General features: G+C 39.5%; 6 protein-coding genes across 6 annotated transcripts; 3 read left to right on the plus strand and 3 right to left on the minus strand.

The window, feature by feature from the left end:
• Positions 1 to 112: 112 nt before the first annotated feature.
• On the minus strand, positions 113 to 1,204 carry PADG_03162 (uncharacterized protein; the record flags this gene model as incomplete). Its single annotated transcript, XM_010759985.1, has 2 exons — positions 113 to 318; positions 424 to 1,204. The coding sequence occupies 2 exons, from the start codon at positions 1,202 to 1,204 to the stop codon at positions 113 to 115; spliced, it is 987 nt and encodes a 328-aa protein (XP_010758287.1).
• Positions 1,205 to 1,995: 791 nt separating this feature from the next.
• On the minus strand, positions 1,996 to 3,320 carry PADG_03163 (cytochrome c peroxidase, mitochondrial; the record flags this gene model as incomplete). The annotated part of the gene is made up of 4 exons (XM_010760460.1): positions 1,996 to 2,229; positions 2,297 to 2,652; positions 2,721 to 2,877; positions 2,943 to 3,320. The coding sequence occupies 4 exons, from the start codon at positions 3,318 to 3,320 to the stop codon at positions 1,996 to 1,998; spliced, it is 1,125 nt and encodes a 374-aa protein (XP_010758762.1).
• A 1,409-nt stretch (positions 3,321 to 4,729) lies between these two features.
• On the plus strand, positions 4,730 to 5,315 carry PADG_03164 (uncharacterized protein; the record flags this gene model as incomplete). Its single annotated transcript, XM_010759986.1, has 2 exons — positions 4,730 to 4,899; positions 4,964 to 5,315. 2 exons carry the CDS (start codon positions 4,730 to 4,732, stop codon positions 5,313 to 5,315), a joined length of 522 nt encoding a protein of 173 aa, XP_010758288.1.
• A 3,678-nt stretch (positions 5,316 to 8,993) lies between these two features.
• PADG_03165 (uncharacterized protein) lies at positions 8,994 to 10,419 on the minus strand (the record flags this gene model as incomplete). The annotated part of the gene is made up of 3 exons (XM_010759987.1): positions 8,994 to 9,118; positions 9,225 to 10,071; positions 10,237 to 10,419. 3 exons carry the CDS (start codon positions 10,417 to 10,419, stop codon positions 8,994 to 8,996), a joined length of 1,155 nt encoding a protein of 384 aa, XP_010758289.1.
• Positions 10,420 to 10,761: 342 nt separating this feature from the next.
• PADG_03166 (UDP-N-acetylglucosamine--dolichyl-phosphate N-acetylglucosaminephosphotransferase) lies at positions 10,762 to 12,272 on the plus strand (the record flags this gene model as incomplete). Its single annotated transcript, XM_010759988.1, has 3 exons — positions 10,762 to 10,994; positions 11,060 to 11,240; positions 11,310 to 12,272. The coding sequence occupies 3 exons, from the start codon at positions 10,762 to 10,764 to the stop codon at positions 12,270 to 12,272; spliced, it is 1,377 nt and encodes a 458-aa protein (XP_010758290.1).
• A 480-nt stretch (positions 12,273 to 12,752) lies between these two features.
• Positions 12,753 to 15,279, plus strand: PADG_03167 (3-isopropylmalate dehydratase, large subunit; the record flags this gene model as incomplete). Its single annotated transcript, XM_010760461.1, has 4 exons — positions 12,753 to 12,852; positions 12,921 to 12,952; positions 13,023 to 13,097; positions 13,165 to 15,279. The coding sequence occupies 4 exons, from the start codon at positions 12,753 to 12,755 to the stop codon at positions 15,277 to 15,279; spliced, it is 2,322 nt and encodes a 773-aa protein (XP_010758763.1).
• Positions 15,280 to 19,736: the final 4,457 nt, after the last annotated feature.

Genomic DNA, 19,736 nt, shown 5'->3' on the forward strand with positions numbered 1-19,736 from the left:
TGGGAAGTGGATTGTCTGAACACTTTCTGTAACAAAATTCTCCAAGGGCCAAATAAACTATGTGTCGGTCACAAAATCGTTTGCTGGCTGAGGGGTTCCTTTCTGGCGACCGTCAAAGAGTTCGCAGCAGACGAGCAGCTCCTGGCGTAGATGGAGGGGAGAGAGAAGTGTCGTACACCATCTTGAACTCATCTGGATGCTCCATGAGAGCTAACGCAAGAAATTTCCCCATGTTGCGGGTCTGCTTCTCGTTGGATTGGGTGTTGATATCCCTATATTGGCGGATGCCATATGAAAGGCTGGTACGCGCAGCACAGACTGATCGGGGGAGAGCGAAAAAGAGCGTACAGAGAAGCAAGAACCTTTGTTACGCAAGGAGTTATGGATTCAACCCCAAAGGTTCTTCCTTTCACGATATCCTACTATTATTCCCGTTCTCATTCCCACTCCCATCCCCGCTCCCATCCCCGGCCTCATCCATAACAAGCTCATCGCCCCCATCTTCAACAGCAAACACAATCTTCGCCCACAAACTGCACCCACAACATCCTACAACTACTTCTCCTTCCTCCGCCTCCCTTTCCAGATCCTCTTCCAACACCAGAAATCCTTTCTCCTCCCCACACCGGCAGGCATGGTACCACATCCCACCGCCACTATCACCAGTTCCCGTGTCGGAACCCAAAACATTCCCAATCTCCATATCATCTAGATCAAAAACCTCCATTCCTGTCCGGAAATCCGTATCGTCACCGTCACTGCCACAATGCCCATGTCCATATCTGCTGCCATTTATCCCCAACAGGCGAAGTGAGCGGTCGTATTCAGCCCTGGCAACTGGGTCTGAGAGAATCTTGTACGCCCTGGTTATTTGGTCGACTGTGTACCGGTGCAAGTCGTAGGGGATGTCCTTTCCGTTCGCGTCATCCACTGGAGCTGTGGCAGCTACACTAGATGCCGCCTGCGCTGTTCTATTTGTGCATTGTGGGCCTGAATTTGCGATGTTGCTGGCACAGGTTGTGAGGGCGGGTTTGGATAAGGATGTGGATGTAGCTGCTCGAGCTTTGTCGGGATGATGTTTTAGTAGCGCGCGATGGTAAGCTAGTTTTACAGCTGGCTTTGGAAGGGGTTGAGGCGGGGGATATGGGAGGTTGAGGATCAAGTAGTGCGTCGGCGTTGTGCTTGGAGCCGTTGATGGTGTCATAGTTATGTGCGTGGGAAGGTTGAACAACTGGTGTGGTGCGTGTGGGCCGGTAGGTAGAGCGACAGATAGAAAGCGAGATTTGTCCCAGTTAGACGAACATGGCTTAGCATTATATACGCAGTCGATCCATGGCTTCCTCACTGCTGCCGGCTGCATTGGGGCTTTTGCTGCGCGGTTCGCAAAATACGATGTAAGGGACTATTTGAGCAGGTGGTTAAATGGCCGGTTAATATCTGCAAACTTTATCTTCTGCATGGTTCAAGCGGGTTAGCTGTATGTTTATTCTTGATTACTTTTGCAAGACAAATAACGAATTAAGTTAAATAACTGTTCATAGGAGATAAATCAAAAGGAGAATTAAATTCAAGTTTTAATTTATTCAACAGGGTGCTTTTTGAATACTCTATATCATCACTGAACATCGCTAGTGCACTCGTTCACACTTTTCCTCCGCTCTACTCTTGCTGTATTGCTGTCTTTTATCCTGCTTCAAAATCACACTAGAACATATAAGAAATGATTTACATAAACGGAACGAGTGTAATTCTCGAAACTGAGACGAAACAGGAGTGGAGATCTGTGCAATCTATAATTGCAATCTTCCGTTAAGAGAAAAGTGTACGGATATGTAGTCTGTGTTAAAAAAAAAAAAAAAAAAGAAAAAAGGAGAGGGTGGGAATTCGACATTACGTGCTAGAAGAAAATTAATTAGTATAGCCGGAATTTAATCGGAAATCGAACGCTCAGGACGCTTTGCAACGAAATTGTTAAAAAAAGGGGGACACCCTAATTTAGCTGTCGGAGGTCTTGAACACAAAGCGATCGTCAGCTTTGGAGGTGAATGGGACACCAAGCTCGAGAAGCTTGACGAATGCATCCGAGAACTCCTTGAAGAAGGTTTCGCTGTCTTTGGCATATCGCTCGACGTGCTTCTTGAATTCCTTGTCTTTAACAAGGGCAATGTCTGTGGGAAGCATCATGAGGGTGTGGGTAGTCTTGTCAGTGAATTGGGCCGGACCGTTCCACTGTGTTTTTCGTTATTAGTTGACGTAAGTCGAGCTATATTTATAGAATCCATTGCCATGTACGTACTTTTCTCCAGTTCCATTTCTCATTGACCAGCATCCTGAAGAATTCGTTGGTGAAGACAGTCGGGCTGAAATCCCACGGGCCATCATAACCAGATCGGTCAGAATGGGCACGGCCAAGAGAATGAGCGCCGCAGAGGGCGACAATCTCGCGGTCGTCAAAGCCCATTCGTCCAAAGATATCTCTGATGTGCTTCTCGTTCTTAGAAGCGTCAGGGAGACGTCCGTCAGGGGTGCAGGCAGTGCTGTCCTTGTCAGTGCGGCCAGGGCGCCATGGGATACAAGGTCCCTGCAATTCCTGAATTGCGCAGACACCAGCAAGAGTCCAAAGATCGGAGTAGGTGATCCAGGGGAACTTCGCTACAAATAGAGTTAGCGTAATCAACCGACATACATAGGACATACATCATATAAAACTGTTTACATACCCTTAACTGGCTCGAGGAAATCTCTCGCAGCTTTCAAACCAGCGTTGGCAGCGTGGTTACTCTCAGGAGCGAAGCGCATGGTGGCACCATTGCTTCCTCCAGTTCCAGTTTCCTTATCATAAGTACCACTTGCGTGCCATGCCAATCGGATTAGAACCTGTTGGAGACTCTAAAAGTTAGATAACGGCTGGAAATGATACATTGCGGGGAGTTTTAGCTTACCGGTCCATAGCTACCATCATCATAGTCATCATTTTCAACTAAGAGTCTCGCAATTTCATCGTACACTTTCTGGTAATCATCCTTGGTTGGTGTGAAGGGGCCCGAGGGTTTCGTGCTGGCTTTCGGGCCATCTTTGTTCAGGTAGATTAAAGCACCGGCACCTGCAATGGCGACAGCTCCCAATCCGATGTAGAAGCTGCAAGAAGACTTTTCACCCTCAGGACCAGAAGCATATCCTCTGCGAGACCCGGTAAAGAAGGCCTGGGAGGAGAGGACAGAGCGAGTTGAAGTGCGAGTGGAATATCTGATCGACGAAGAGGCATTGGCGGTGGATGCGCGAGTGAAACCCCGAGTGAAAGTTCTCGCCACAGAAGCCATTCTCAAAACGGAAACAGAGACAAAGGAAAAAGGAGATAGATGATGCTTTGGAGGGAGGAAATAGGAGAAAAACAACGAGAGTAATGACTGTGAGGATGCAATAATGATACAATGAGATGAAGTTCAAAATTTTATGGCTGGGATATTTCATGACAGTGGATTAGTAATGTCGAGGCAAGAGGACAAGGGACTGGACCAATAGAAAGAGCCAGAATTACACCTTCTTCACCAATCGCAGGAGCCGAAAAACAACGACACATTAAGTCTTGGATTAGCTAATGGATCCCGAATACCCAAGTTAAGTCAACCATGGCTCAATCAAACACCGATCCAGTGTAATAATGCACGGTTGACTGATGAAAAGCATTAAAGGTATCAATGATTATTCTGAGAACAGCAGAATCCGTACTCCAAGCAAAGTACCTAGAGCCTTCTCAGCAGTAAGATATGCCTCAGTTGAATGAGAGTAAATTACCCTCCTCACACCGAACGACAGCAGGCCGGTTGACATACCTAAGGGAAAAGTATGTGGTATGAGGACGAAGTGAAATAATGGTGGGGACGTGACGATTGGTTATTCCCTGGTCGTGAGCACACGGGAAATAATGAGCTATTGTTTTCCGGGCTGCGTAGAGCAAATGAACCTCGAGCAGCGCACCAAATGGAGGGCGGATATGGACTCTGACAGGGGAGAATGTTGAGCGGAATTGGTTGGTTGAATTTAGTCAACTGCCAGCTCCACTCCAGCCTTTGCCTTGCCAACAAACACTCCGGCATCGAGGACGCCTTGCCTCAGGAAAGGTCCGATAGGAAAAGCCTGCATTTTGGAAAGCATTCTTACCTTGGGCCCCTCCGACCCTTGGGGAATGGTTGTTTCCAACCAGTCTTTTGGGCTTTAGTTCCCCCAGCGACTCGGACAGCACCTGCTGGTTGTTACGCTACTGTCAGATATTCCTTACGATGGTTCGTCTCATGTTACTGTGCTGGAACAGTTCTTTTCGCCTCGTTTTGAGTTGGCCTCCAAATTGGGTTTCTATCCTGCCAAAATGCTTTGTAATTGCGAACTGGTCAGCAAGGTGGTCCTGGTGGTTACCCTTTGCCTGTTTGAGTCCTTGGTTGGCATACGAGTACCTCATTTTATCTCCTTATATGAATGGCTGATTCAAAGCAGAGGGCCTTTGTTGCTATCCTTAAGATGAACTCAACGGCCATCATTGGAATTTATATCGGAAAGAGCGCAATTAACCGTACATTGATCTTCTTCCACAACGTAATGGATCGAAGAAGATATATGGTTCATCTTCTCGATCAAGGAGGTGTCGAATGCTTGGAGACGCAGAATGATATCTCTACGCTGCCGGCTTCTTCACGAAACATCTCTTTTGCTGACTTTTTAGTCGGGCCTGGAGATGCTCAAGCTATGCAGACCCGATTGGAAAGAAGGTACTGCGGAATGGCGTCCAGCACTGCCTATTTCTCCCGGAGTTTTGGACGAATGGAGAGTCAAAGCCAACGTTTATTCTTCTGGCTCCAACCTTCCGAAATGGACTAAAGAATTTTCAATTTTGAAACCTCGCCGGTATTTCTTCATTTTCGGCGGAGAACCTGGATGCTAACCTGCCCGGACCTCTAATACCTTGCAGTGGCCTTCTCGCCATAATGGGTGGAGTTATAGTGTTTTCTCTCGGGGCTTTTGGAGTTGTATCGTTAATACTCTATTTAGTGAAGAATGATGATATATGGGTTAGCGATTTGAATTCCACGCCATTTATGGAGCTTCCAATAGAAGCTTATTCTCAACCAAGTTCTCAACTTCTCCTAACTGGAGATCAGGATTCGGCTAGCTATCGCGGCTTCTATGATGTATCGGAGCCATCCACGTCTACGAACGATCCTATCATCGGATTCAGTCATCTCCCTACTTATCATTTGGTTCAAAAACGGAGTGCTGGATCCAGTATTCAATTGTCCATATGGAAGTTTGGATACATTTGAAACTTTCCCTGAGTCTGCGGTAAGAGGGTCTCTCCAGTTAAATGTCGGCTTGTTTAACTACACGGCCGATATGGTAATAACTGCAAGACAAAAGAGTTGTTGGCAATGTCTGTTTAAACATGAACAGGTATTTTATGTCAGCTGGAAATTTTTGCCATCTTGATATGATTTTTTGACGTAGTGCACTTGAAATACGCCATGCCACCGCTGCAAAGCCATAAAGGAACGCAAAGGGTACTACCTGTATACAGTTTCATATTTCAGAAAAAAGCTGGAAGAATACTCCCTGTGAATATTTCCGGGTATATCCAATCGATTGTATAGAAATATTTCAAATATAGGACTGATATTAACTTATCATATTGAGATCCCGAATATGGGTGAATAAACGGTGTTTGGATTATAAGAGAGTATGTGCGCAGAGACTACCTAACCATGTTATGATAGTTACCGTTGACTCTTGGCTTCGGCAAACCTATTTGGGTTCCCGGGTTCACGTTTGCTGCGCAGCGAGAAGTTGTCCAACGTTCGCCATGATTAAAAAACTGTGATAGCCAACCGTGCAATCCGCTGTTATCGTCGATAATGTCCTTCCAATTTTGCCCGTTTGTCATTTCAAAGAAACTATCTTCAGGGTTGGCTACTGTGTTGACGAAGCAGTCCAAAGCCCACAAATGCTTCTGTCCTGGGTCAAAGCTGCAGACATGAACCATATCATTAGTTCTGCAATCGTTTACGTTTTGCGCGCGATTTGATGGTATTATATTGCGTGTGATGTCGCATCTGTTTCATCAAATATGTGTTATGTCTAAGTGCATGCGCATATCGCCCTAGGCTTCGAAGAAACAGGAAGTTTTTCAACTCTCAAAGACGCAATTGTCTAGTATGTGGATGATAACTACCACCACGCCTGATGAACAAGATGATTAAATACTGTATTTGCCAGAACTCAATGGGGTTGACAAAACATACGCTCTCCGGATTTGATAAATTGATGAACAGAAAAGGGAGACCGGAATGCCATGTTACCGTTATTGTTACTCTTCTCGCAATGGCAATCAGTGTTGCTTAAATATCGTTAGTGGACGTGTGCATTATGACACATGGATGAAAAGGCTGTGCAATATGATGAGCACGTTAAAGAAGCAATTTCGGAACAGAAATGCTATTTTGCTTGACTGAATTGCCTTCTCCACCGAAGATGAAAAATTGAAACCGCCGACGTTATTACAAACTTAACAACAAAACAGTGGATCTTGTGGAGAATATTTCGAATACTATTCCTGCGTAAGAAGTATGTTGAAATTTGGTTTTGCTTTTCCTCCCCCTGTTGCTTTTTCCAGCTGAGAACAAATTATTACTTTCAGCGAACACGAATCATATCCGCCACCTAGAGATTAAGGATATGGAGCTAAAGAAGGTTTGCGAATCTCAATTCTGACAGGCTGTTCTACGCATTGTTGGCTCCTATTTTGTCCGATAATACACGCACTCGCCGGCGTCAGAAATCAAGAAACTTACGATTAATACATTGACAGTGTTAGTAACGTTTTGGGTCAGCGACGACAGTGAGGAATGTGGATGTCAGCATGGCGCCGTTAGCCCTAGCAGGGAAGATTGGCCTTTATTCAAGATATTGGGTTTCTACTCCGTTGAGAACCGGTCGAGATAAATATCCTTCACATCTTCACGGACTATGTGTGGTCTCTTCTGGGAGGATCTCTGCTGCAAGCTTTCAAGGTCCTTGATACCTCCCTTCCTTTGACTTTTTTTTCTTGCTGGCTTTTGCTGAATTTTATCACTATTTTCATTTTAGACAGCTGCGTTTGAAAATCTTGGGTCAACTACGTTACCCGAGGCCTCGTTGATCATCTACGTAAGGGTATGTTGGGTATTTCACGTAATTGAATGAAGTAGCACAAGGACCATCAATACTGAAAAAATTTATTTGTTTAACTTGCATGTCAACCTTTGTACTGGATCAATCATGGTAATTTATTAATATTTTAATTGAGTAATTCTTAATACTCTCTACAGCAGAATGGCGCTATGGAAGAATAATGAAGTTCTTGGAAAAGGAAATGTCCGTCATATTAGATAGTCCTCACCATCCCACAGTCAGCTGGAATGGAAGGGTGGAGTAGACGACAGTCTCTGCTAAAAAACTGTTAGGGGCTCGATCTTCCACATGCGATTGTTTATAAACGAAGTATGCATGCGATGGCCATTGAGAGGCGGCACGATGCTGGCAATGTTGTGGTTTGGGGATCCAGAGATTCTTTTCCGCTTACGTTCCGACTACGGTTTTTCTCTCCTCTCGATTTTTGGTCATACATTATGGGGGCTCTCTGGGTGGATTTCATGCTTTTTGCTTCTTTATTTCGGTGATTGGGGGGTTTGAGGGAAGGAGGAGATCCGGCACGAAAGGGAGATAGACGTAGCGGAACAAGGAGGAAACCCAACCGGCGGCCACGCGCGGGGAACGATGTAATGGGAAAGGAGTTCTCGAGTATGTTTAAGGATGACTGGGAGATTCATTATGTCCAACCAGCTCTCTTACTACCATTTGACCCTCATAAAACATGAAAAGAGAACTTGAAATGATTGAGAAAGCGATTTTGACAGATATGAAAATCGAGCTGAGATTTTCATGCCAAGTCGGCTTCCGGTACAACAATAATACTAAGATCACGTGCACAACGAGCGGGCTTAGCGCACAACTGTGAGCACCAAAACTTTCCAGAGGCTCGCATCTTTTCAACGACTTTTCCTTAAAACTTTTAAATAACTAACGCTCTGAACGCATAATCAACCTCCAATTCCTGGTTTTGATGAACTCTCCATAGGATGGCTAGGTCATATTGGCGAACTAGAGTGAATATCGGGCATTTTCTTTGGCTTTGCGACCATTGTATTCGGTATTGTTTACTGCTTATGGCCGATTTAAAAGTCACTCCCGCCCTGACATATATCTTTACCCCTTCCTAGTTGGGTTGAATTTGACGAGGGAATCGTGGTAGGTTTGTTTTCTAGGACTTAGCTATTGGGCTGAAGGATTCTTTATTGCAAAGGGATCGATCAGGTTTGGTCTTTGCTCTCTGCATGTCTGAGTCGTAGCAGATCGGCCCTGAGGGAGCTGCAAAAGTTCAATGTCCTGATGAGCCAATTCGGATTCATAATAACATTGTTCAATGGTGACCTCAATTCGAAGAAATTTTATCATTTTGACCCCTAAAGTGTTTATAGCTGGCTTTTCTAAGGTTGACTCTTGATTATTTCTATCCGTTCTAAATGTCCATTGATAAAATCATAATATTCATAAAAAATTAAGATGCAAACAAAGAAAGAATAATGGAACAATGGGGATGGGGTATCACGTGGGAAAGCAAAAGCAAAACAACGATGCAAATGCAAATGTAACATATGAAATAAGAAACTGTAAAAGAATTACCTTCCCTGGGTGTTTCAATCTGCAAAAAGAAACAATGGGAAGGAAATGGAAGACGAAGGATAAACATCAAACCGCATCCAAAGAGCAATAACCAAGTTAAATAAGGACAACACCAGGACGTTGGACTTGCATATTCCTCATACTTCCGAAACATGACGGACATGTCTAAACAAAACTCATCTACGTGGGTAATAGATCAGCAATTAGACTGTTTTGCCATAGGAAAGTTATCGCATATTGGAGGCGTACTCATCACCCATATCGGTTTCTGCAAACTCTAGCCACTTCCCTGATATAGACCGTTTCCAGAATCTAACTATGCCATCATCACCAGAAGAGAGAAGGCAGTCGCCTATTGCAGGAGGTATAAGGTTCGTTAGAAAATAAGCTACACTCGCATGACCACAAGAATACGACACCAGGGTTTCTAAAAATACAGGGCAAGGGATACTGCTTACCAGCTTGAGAGAACCCCACCTGCCAAACATCCAGGTGTCTGCTGTCAATTGACGCAACTTCTTTGTATGTATGCTTGAAATGGGTATCTCCGCCCTCTTGGAGATTCATCAGAGTGACAGGTGAACGGTTGGCAAGAGCTGTGCCAATACCGGACTGTATAGATGTGCGACCAGTAGATGAATGAGAGGAAGTCGAGGGGGGCCAATTGGTAGCACCATTCGCTGAGCTACCTGCTGCATTGGCCAAAGTTGTATAAACTTCAAATATCTTGACTGTCCCGTCCTTCGACCCGCTAGCAATCAAATCAAAGCCGCGTACAGACCCGTTGGCCCACGATATATCGCGTACCAGACTGGCATGTCCTCCAAGCTCAATGGCATGATAAAATCGTCTGTTAGCATCCGTGCGATAGATTTTCACAGTGTCCATAGCCGCGACAACAAGTGACAGGCACTTGCTATCCCAGCCCGGTAAAATTATTTGCGTGATATCCATCGGATCATGAAAGAATTGCACCTTGAAGCTGGTTTCTTCACCACGTGATGGTTCAGCACAGACTCTAAACTGATCAACTTGCTGCCATTCCGCGAGATTATCCGGGTTGACGGGCTCAAGGACCGTGAGAAGTCCATCGCGCGTAATCAGCGCGAGGTATGATTCGAGATCAATGTTCCGAAAGTCCAGTGAGACATAGGGAGTGCGAACGGGGGATGTAAGGCAGAAGATATTTCGAAACCGGCGTCCGGAATTGGGAGGCTGAGTAACGTCTTCCTGCCATATCTTGAACTTCATATCCTCGCCTACACTTCCAATATGTTGACCTGTAAAAGGTCCGTTCCATCCTGCCTTTTACCCGGAAGATAAGGGACGCATGCATGAAAAGAATCAGTCAAAGAAATTGTTTGCGCGCAAATATAAATCGATAGCACGATCAAGATGTACTGAACCCAAAACGGAGGTAGGAATGTAAATTTCTTATTATTTCACTTCTTTCATAGACAAAGAACTTACGTCGCGAATCTCAGCATCATGGGCCCGCCATGTATCTATAAGCTGCCAGCCCGCATCCTTTTGATCCCAGACCTTGATGCGATGATCGGAAGACGCGGTTAGAATACGGTTCCCGTAGAAGTTGAATTTTGTGACTGTCACCAGGTCATGGTGGTCGGCATCAAAGTCAGCAAAAGTAGCCATATCGAGGATTTGCAGCCACTGCAGGTCTTCCTTTTTATCCCTCTATTCTCTACGACATTTGAACTCGTTGCTCTCTACGCTCTTCAATTGCTGCTTTCGGGAATGACGTTTCATATCACGTGAATATATGTTCAGCACTTCGGAATTATTTTTTTCCATTATCAAGACGGTAAGGCGCTGCAGAATAATGCAAGCTCCGGCATTGAGCGTTAAAACAACCACTGACAGCTGGCAGAAGTATTGGTCTTTGATATCTCGACATGACTTTGAAAGTTTCTGCAATTCGCAGTGTTTGGATTTCTGCATGACTATGTGGGACACATGGTCATTTTATTATTTAACATGAAGGATGCCCTGACTCGCAATGAGACCTGGAGCTTGCTGGCGCTGGTAGTCGCATGTCTCGGAGTTCTCGCCAACACTTTTCAAGGCGACGGCGAACCTTTGGTCGCGTCTCTTGCTTTGAGCGGTATTGCTTTTGCAGCCACTTATAGTCTAATACGATGGCTAGGAGGGGTGTTTATTAAGGCTGGATTAAAAGGGAAGGACATGTCAAAGTTGCGACAAGTTGAGATGTATGGTGCAGAAATAACGACGGACTTCTATCCTTTAAGAAAATGTTGCTGACAACCGCTCATAGTCCGGAAACAATGGGCGCCGTTTGCGCCATTGTTTATATACTATTGTTGATGGTTTTTATTCCATTCCCGTTTTACAAAGATATTGTGGCTGCGACATCAGGAGGTGGAAATCGAGATGTGGTGTTACCAGTGGTCCATGTTGAAACAGGACGGTTTCTCCATCGTTTTCCTCATAATAAGGTACAACGTGATTCTGGACTTTTCCCTCCGTCTAGTGCCGTTTTATTGACATTTTATGTTAATCATTAGCTTGCCTTATACCTCTCTGGCCTTTTGTCGCTGCAGGCTATTGTGATCCTCGGTATCGGTGACGACATGCTCGATATACGGTGGCGGCACAAAGTGCTCATCCCCGCGTTTGCATCAATACCAATGCTTATCGTGTATTTTGTGGATTTTGGCGTTACCCATGTGGTTGTCCCAGTCCCGTTGCAGCGATATCTAGGGCCTTTCATAGATCTGGGCTGGCTGTATTACGTGTACATGGCCGCTGTTGCGATATTCTGTCCCAACAGCATTAACATGCTTGCCGGGATTAATGGGATTGAGGTATCTCAGTCATTAGTAATTGCGATATTACTGTTGATAAATGACGCCCTATATCTCTCCCCTTTCACTCCTTACCCCCATCCAGCCATGGACTCCCATCTTTTTTCGATATATCTTTTACTCCCATTCATTGCCGTGTCACTTGCACTTTGGTGGCATAATTGGTATCCTGCAAAAGTTTTTGTAGGGGATACCTACTGTTACTTTGCAGGAATGGTTTTTGCGGTTGTGGGCATTCTTGGTCATTTCAGCAAGACTCTTCTTCTCATGTTCATCCCACAAATCTTCAATTTTGTCTACTCTACCCCTCAGCTTTTCCATCTTGTCCCTTGTCCGCGACACCGTCTACCACATTTCAATTCCCGCACGGGGCTGCTTGATCCTTCGGTAACGGAATGGGGGCGTCCGCCCCCATTTATTATTTCGACGGCTCTCGAGCTCCTCCACCAGCTGCGACTTGTGCGAATACGGAAGAACGAAGCTGGAGAGATTGTGGAATCTACCAACCTGACGATTCTGAACCTGTGGTTGGCATGGTTTGGTCCAATGAGGGAAGACAGGCTTGCTACACAGATTGTGATGCTCCAGGTGTTCTGTGGAATTGTGGGCTTGCTGGTCAGGCATAAGCTTGCTTTATGGGTATTTTCTGAAGACAACCGTTAACTTGGATCACTGGCGAAGTCTCAAATAGATAAATATACCTTGCTAGCAGTTGTAAATAGTCGAATAGAAGGAACTACAAATATATTATTCTTTACCCCTCATTGTTGACTGAAATTGCTGGCTCCGATAAACGGCCGGTCGGTCTTGGCAATGCTTCTTCTTCGGGCCGACGACCACAAGCTGAGTCACATGAGCCGGCCAACCATTTTCGCTGACTGCCGACATCGGCGCCGTTCCCTGCCACAAAGCTCAAGTTGCAGCTTCGTGAATATCGCCGCCGTTTCTTATATACAGCTCGGACAGCTGTTCTGTTTTGATACCCTCGTTATTTATTTTTTTCCCCCATCTTGTTCTCTTTCCTGTCCTCTTTCCCCTGCCTTCAACCCAATTACTGTTTAACCACCTTCTCATTGTTTTATGTAAAAAGCAACGTACAATAGTCCTTTCGTTAGAGCCACTTTTCATAGCTAGGAAATCACAATGCCTGGTGCAGAAAAGAAACCAAGGACTCTTTACGACAAGGTCTTTCGGGACCATGTTGTGAACGAGCAGGAAGATGGAACTATCTTGCTTTATATTGGTATGTCCTGGTTGCCTGTCGCATGAGGCGTTTTGCCTGGGAAACCCTTGTTCTGATTAGTTCTACAGATAGACATCTTGTTCACGAAGTCACTTCACCTGTATGTTGGCTACCCCTTCCAGATATTAAACCACTTTGTTAGAGAAGACTTTCTAACTGATACTGGACAGCAAGCGTTTGAGGGTCTTAAGAATGCAGGGCGGAAAGTGCGGAGACCAGACTGTACTTTAGCCACGGTAGATCACGTATGTTACTTACTATACCCCGGATTTTCATATCAAGATTTGACCCAAACTGATGACTTAACTATAGAATGTCCCCACCACATCTCGCAAAACATTTAAAGATGTTGAGAATTTTGTCCATGAGGCGGACTCCCGTCTACAATGTATGACTCTAGAGGAGAACGTGAAGGAGTTTGGCCTCACATACTTTGGCTTAGGGGACAAGAGACAGGGGATCGTGCACGTTATCGGCCCGGAACAAGGGTTTACTCTCCCTGGCACAACCGTAGTTTGCGGCGACTCCCACACATCAACGCACGGTGCTTTTGGCGCCTTGGCATTTGGTATCGGTACGAGCGAAGTTGAGCATGTTTTGGCTACACAGACACTCCTCACAAAGCGCAGCAAAAACATGCGGGTCCAGGTCGATGGTGAGCTCCCACCTGGTGTAACCAGCAAGGATATTGTTCTCCACGTGATTGGTGTGATTGGAACTGCAGGCGGCACTGGAGCTGTCGTGGAATTTTGCGGTTCTGCAATTAGAGGTTTGAGTATGGAGGCGCGCATGTCCATTTGTAACATGAGTATAGAAGCTGGTGCTAGAGCTGGAATGGTCGCGCCAGACGAAATAACTTTTGAATATTTGAAGGGAAAGCCCCTGGCACCAAAATACGATAGTCCTGAGTGGAAAAAGGCTGTCAAGCACTGGTCAAGCCTGAAATCGGATGAAGGTGCTATATACGACAAAGATGTTTTTATAGACACGAAGGATATCGTCCCCACGGTTTCTTGGGGAACTTCTCCCCAGGATGTCGTACCGATTACCGGGGTTGTTCCTGGACCGGATGACTTTACCGATGAGAATCAGAAGGCGAGCGCAAAGCGCGCTCTGGAGTACATGGGCCTCACTGCTGGAACACCCATGCAGGATATTATCATTGACAAGGTCTTCATCGGATCTTGCACCAACTCCCGTATCGAGGATTTGCGTGCAGCTGCTCATGTCGTTGAGGGGAAGAAAATCGCACCCAACATCAAGCGGGCGATGATTGTTCCCGGATCCGGTCTGGTCAAGCAACAAGCTGAATCTGAGGGGCTTGATAAGATTTTTACTGATGCTGGCTTCGAATGGAGAGAAGCGGGATGTTCGATGTGTCTCGGCATGAACCCGGATATTCTCTCCCCCCGTGAGCGATGTGCAAGCACATCTAACCGAAATTTCGAGGGGCGTCAGGGAGCTGGCGGCAGGACACATCTTATGTCCCCGGTGATGGCAGCCGCAGCCGCAGTTGTTGGCAAGCTTGCTGATATCCGTAAAATCGAAACCCTCCGCCCATTGACTCACAGTGTGACTTCGGCCAAGCTTGATGTCCACGCTTACGTCGACGAGATTGACAGCGAATCGGACCTTGATCGCATCCTTGACTTTCCTGAAGACAATGAACCGCACACCAACACCTCCTCCCCTCATACAACAACTGGCCTTCCAAAATTTACAACGCTTAATGGTGTGGCGGCGCCTCTGGACCGTGCGAACATAGACACAGACGCCATAATCCCCAAACAGTTCCTAAAAACCATCAAGCGTACCGGTCTTGGAAGCGCTCTGTTTTATCACCTGCGATTCAACGAGGACGGTTCTGAGATCTCTGACTTCATCCTTAACAAAGAACCATATCGCAACGCCAAGATCCTGGTTGTGGGAAATAATTTTGGCTGTGGTAGTTCCCGAGAGCACGCCCCATGGGCCCTCCTCGATTTCGGCATAAAATGCATAATTGCCCCGTCATATGCTGACATCTTCTTTAACAACACGTTCAAAAATGGCATGTTACCCATCATCATTACGAATGACGCTGCTTACCAAAGGATTTTGGGCGAAGCCCGAGCTGGTCACGAGCTGGAGGTTGACCTTCCTAACCAGAGAATTAGTGACGCCGCAGGAAACAAATTGGCGGATTTTGATGTGGAGGAGTTCAGGAAACATTGTCTTGTCAACGGGCTGGACGATATTGGGCTTACTATGCAAATGGAGGATAAAATTAAGAAGTTTGAGACCCACCGCTCGCTGGAGACACCATGGCTGGATGGCACGGGATATCTGAGGCGGGGTAATGCGAAGAAAGGCCCTGTGATGGTGCCAGCTGCACCTGTGCCTAAGACTAACAGGGGCGAAGTTAAAGGGGAGCCACTGGAGTGGTGAGAATGATTAGTTATGAAGAAAAAAAAGTTTCAGTCTTCATTTCCGGGCTCTTTATTTTCTTTACGTTTATATACACACTATGAATATCGGGCTAATGAATGTACATTTCTATTCAACAGCCATTCTACCTCCTCTTGGCCTTCTTGTACAGTAATAGTAGTAGAGGTAGAGGTTTTGAGCATTTTTCAGAGTCGTTTCGTGGCGAATCAATTCCTCAATAGTTTCTCCCTTCTTGTTCCTCGCCTGAGTATGTTGCCCTTATTGCTAGCAGATAAACAGAACTCGTGCCTCTGCCTACTCACTTACCTCTAGTTAATGTGCCACTCTAGAATAATAAAAACAGCGGAATGATAAAAATCAAAATCATATTAATTAAATAGCTTCATCCATCATCAATTAGTAGTTTAATCTATAGTAAATAGATCTATATTATCTGTGTATGTGTGCTATCTTTTATTTACTTATAACTTTAGAAAAAGGATAGAGTACATTTTTATCAATTTTTATTTAATTTTTATTTATTTTGTCTTAATTCTGCTTTTTTCACCACTTTTTACTTTCTAAACCAAGTGATTTCTTTTATTTGCATCTTTGACAGTGATGGTTTTGACTCTATGACATCTACTTACAATTAAACTACTTTATTCAATTAATTATAAAGATAGAGTTATTTTGAATTCAAAGTTTTTGAATATTTAATGTAATTTTTTTAACTATATTAATCTACTTAAACAACTTTTAAATAATATTAAATCAAAATAATTGTGGAAAAAATATAATGATGATTAATAAATTTTTATTATTTTAATTTTTATTATATATTTTAAGTAAAAATAACAATAAATTTTTATTTTTTAAAAATATTAAAAACATAATTAAAAATTTTTTTATATATTTTTTAATTGAATCATTTTACAGTTATTATAAAGTATTTAAATATCTATTTATATATTTCTGATAAACTTTATAAAAATTACTATTTTTATTTTTTTTAAAGTTATAATACATAGTTAATTACTTTTGAATAATAGTATTTAAGATTACTATAAAAACATAATTATTCAAAAATTATAATATATAAAAATTATATACTAATAATAAATATAATAGTATTATAAAAACTTCTTTATTAAGTAAAATTTATAATTATAATTATTTAACTAGTTATTAAAAGTAATTACTAACTTTTCTTCTTACTTTTTTTATTAATAGTATTATAAATATTTATTTTATTTTAGATCCAGTTTATTACTTATAAAGTTAGTATTTAATATAGTAATTTGACAATAAATAGATAAATTTCTATATATATATATATATATATATACATTTTTTAGATATGTTTTTTAAAGTAGATTTTATAAATATAGAATTAACTATAATAAAAATATTAATATTAATTATTTTTTTATTTTTTATTTTTTATTCTTTAAAAGTTGATTTTATTAATATATTATGACATAAAACTTATAATATTTTTTGAAAATTAAAAATAATTATAATTTTAATCTTAGTATACTTAATATCTTTATTTAATAGTTATTTTAAGTTTTTTGATCTCTGTTAGGAGCGGATGTGAGCTGCATAAGATAGGATTCTCTACGTTGCTAACTGCTATATAACGAAATACTAAGCTTGATGAAAGGGTCTGCCCGGAATTATAACAACCCACGTGGTCACATGATGAGGGTTAGGCCTAATCCGGCGCCGAGTTTAATCCGGCGCTAAGCCTAACGATCTCTACTTTTTTCTATTTAAACTTAGAAAATTTCTCAATAACTAGTTAGTTAACCAGTTACTGTCATGGCTCAACTAGAGGCATGATGAGAGCAAGACAAAAGCTCAATTCATCTATCTATCTAGGCAGCTACGATGAGAATACTAAACTGAGGATTAGAATGTGGGAATGAGACGAGCAGCCAAATATATATAGGCAGTGGAGGATCGGAGCGGATCAACCTAAGCAACCAAATATGGTTGAGGTAGGAACGGATCAATCTTAATCCATATTACCTGGGACTGCGCCGTAACAGTTACATTAGTTAGTAAGTAGTTAGTTAACTAGTTAGTTAATGTAACTATTTCTCATGAACTTTGATCATCAAATCATGTAATTATCACGTGATATAAAACTCTATTGATCTATTTGACATCGAGTTTCAAGCTTCATTTAGAGATGCAGGACTGAGATGTATACAGATTTCATACAACTGAAGAAATAGAGATTATACATACATCAAAAAATAGTAAATAAAATATTAAGTTTTTAATATAATTTTATTTAATATAAATTAAATAACTATTAAAATAATTATATATGTATTTAAATATAATAAAATATTTAATATTAAATAATTATAGTATATAAAAAAAATATAATTGTATAAACTAATATAATTATATTGTTTATATAAATTTAATTAAATTAAAATATCAATTTTTTAATATATTATTAAATTAAATTTTTATATAAATTATATTTTAAAAAATTATAAATAAAAATAATATATAATAAATAATATAAATTAGTTTAATTAAATAATTTATTTATAATTTTTTATATTGATTAAAATTTAATATAAATTTAATTTTACTAAAATTATAAATATATTTATATTATTATATTTTATTATTAAGTAATAAATATTACTAAGTAGTGGATTTTTTTAAAAAAAATTATTAAATATTCAATTTAACTATTTTAAACTTTTTTTAAACTTTTTTTTCAAAATATTTTTATCTTAAAAATTTTATATCTAGTTAATTAGTTATTGTTTTATATTAATTTTAAAAAATATTGAAGATAAAAATATTAAAAATATATAAGATTTTTTAAAATTACTTTATATAAATAATTTATTAATATGAAATTATACTTAAAAATATATATAAAAAATATTAAATTATAAAATTTATTATATTGTAATAATTATAAGACTATTGAATATAATATATATAGTTATTTTAATAAATAACTATATATTCAACTATTAAATAGTTTTAATTTAATAATATTTTAAGTATTAAATATATCAATTGTTAAATATATTGAATATTTAATGACTTTTGTATAGAATTTATTACTTAATAATATCTACTATTTGATAATGAAGTATATTATATATTATTTTTATTAATAATATATTTTATATTATTTATTATTTTTATAATAAATGATCAGAGTAATACTCTATATAAATTTATAAAGATAATTTATTTAATAAATAAATCTTTTTTAACTAAATTAATTTATAATTATTTAAGTATTTATCATATATAAGATTATATTTTTTATAATATTAATTAGTATTAAATAAAATATATTATATAACTTTATAGCTATGCAAATTGATTTAATTTACTATTTTAAAAACTCTAGACAACTATATTATCTTTTCTTTTTATTCTATTAATCTTAAAAGAATTATGAGTAAATTAATAATATAATATAGTATATAACTTACTTCTATATATGACTTATTTATATGTTTAGCTTATTTATGAATTAGTTAATTATGTTAGAGATAAGTAATATAACTAATCATTTAATAATTTTTATTACTCAATGACTTCACTATCTATTATTCTATAGTTCTATTAAATTGCAAATTTTAAAATAATTATAAATTAAATTATTATTAATTATTAAATATTAAATAAATATATTATAAATTATATATAAATTATTATATTTAAAAAAATAAATAAGTATTTAATTTAATAATATAGTTAAAATAGCTAATTTTATTTTTTGTAAAAGAAAACAAGATAAAAAAGTATTAAATAATAATTCTAATATTAAAGTAACTAAATTTTTAATAAAATAGTCTATATAGATTTTATATGTTTAAATTTAATTATATTTACTTTATATTAATATTTGAGAAACTACTTCAGTATTTTTTTATAGTTTTTTATTTTTAAAATTTAGTTACTTTATATTTTTCAATATCTATAGTCTTCTGAGTAGTTTTTTCAGACTGTTTTACAAACTATTTTATATTTAATATTTTTAATAGTTTTTTTTATTTTATTGAATAGTTCATTATAATTAAAGTTCTTTCTTTTATATAATTTTTATAGATTTTTACTCTTTAACTAAGTTATATACTTCTGAGCTACTGCAATCTTACTAGATAAAAAGAATAAAATCTGTTTAAATATATCTTTATTAAATAGTCTAAGAGGACTTATCTCATTTCTATTGTTATAGTTTCATATAAAATAATTAAGTTTTACTACTAAGTTTGATTTATAAAAGCTTATTCTTAAGAACTTATTTTCAAAAATAATTTTTTATCAGTATGAATAATTTATTCAATTTCAGCATTTAATAATGATTACTGTATGTGAATTTATTTAATAAATTCTGTAGAATTTATATATAATAGTAGATAAAGTAGATAAAATAATATCAGAAAAGATAATTAACTGTTTAATAAATATCATAAGAATTT

The sequence above is a fragment of the Paracoccidioides brasiliensis genome (genome assembly GCF_000150735.1).
Source record: "Paracoccidioides brasiliensis Pb18 unplaced genomic scaffold supercont2.3, whole genome shotgun sequence".
Classification (NCBI taxonomy): Eukaryota; Fungi; Ascomycota; class Eurotiomycetes; order Onygenales; family Ajellomycetaceae; genus Paracoccidioides; species Paracoccidioides brasiliensis.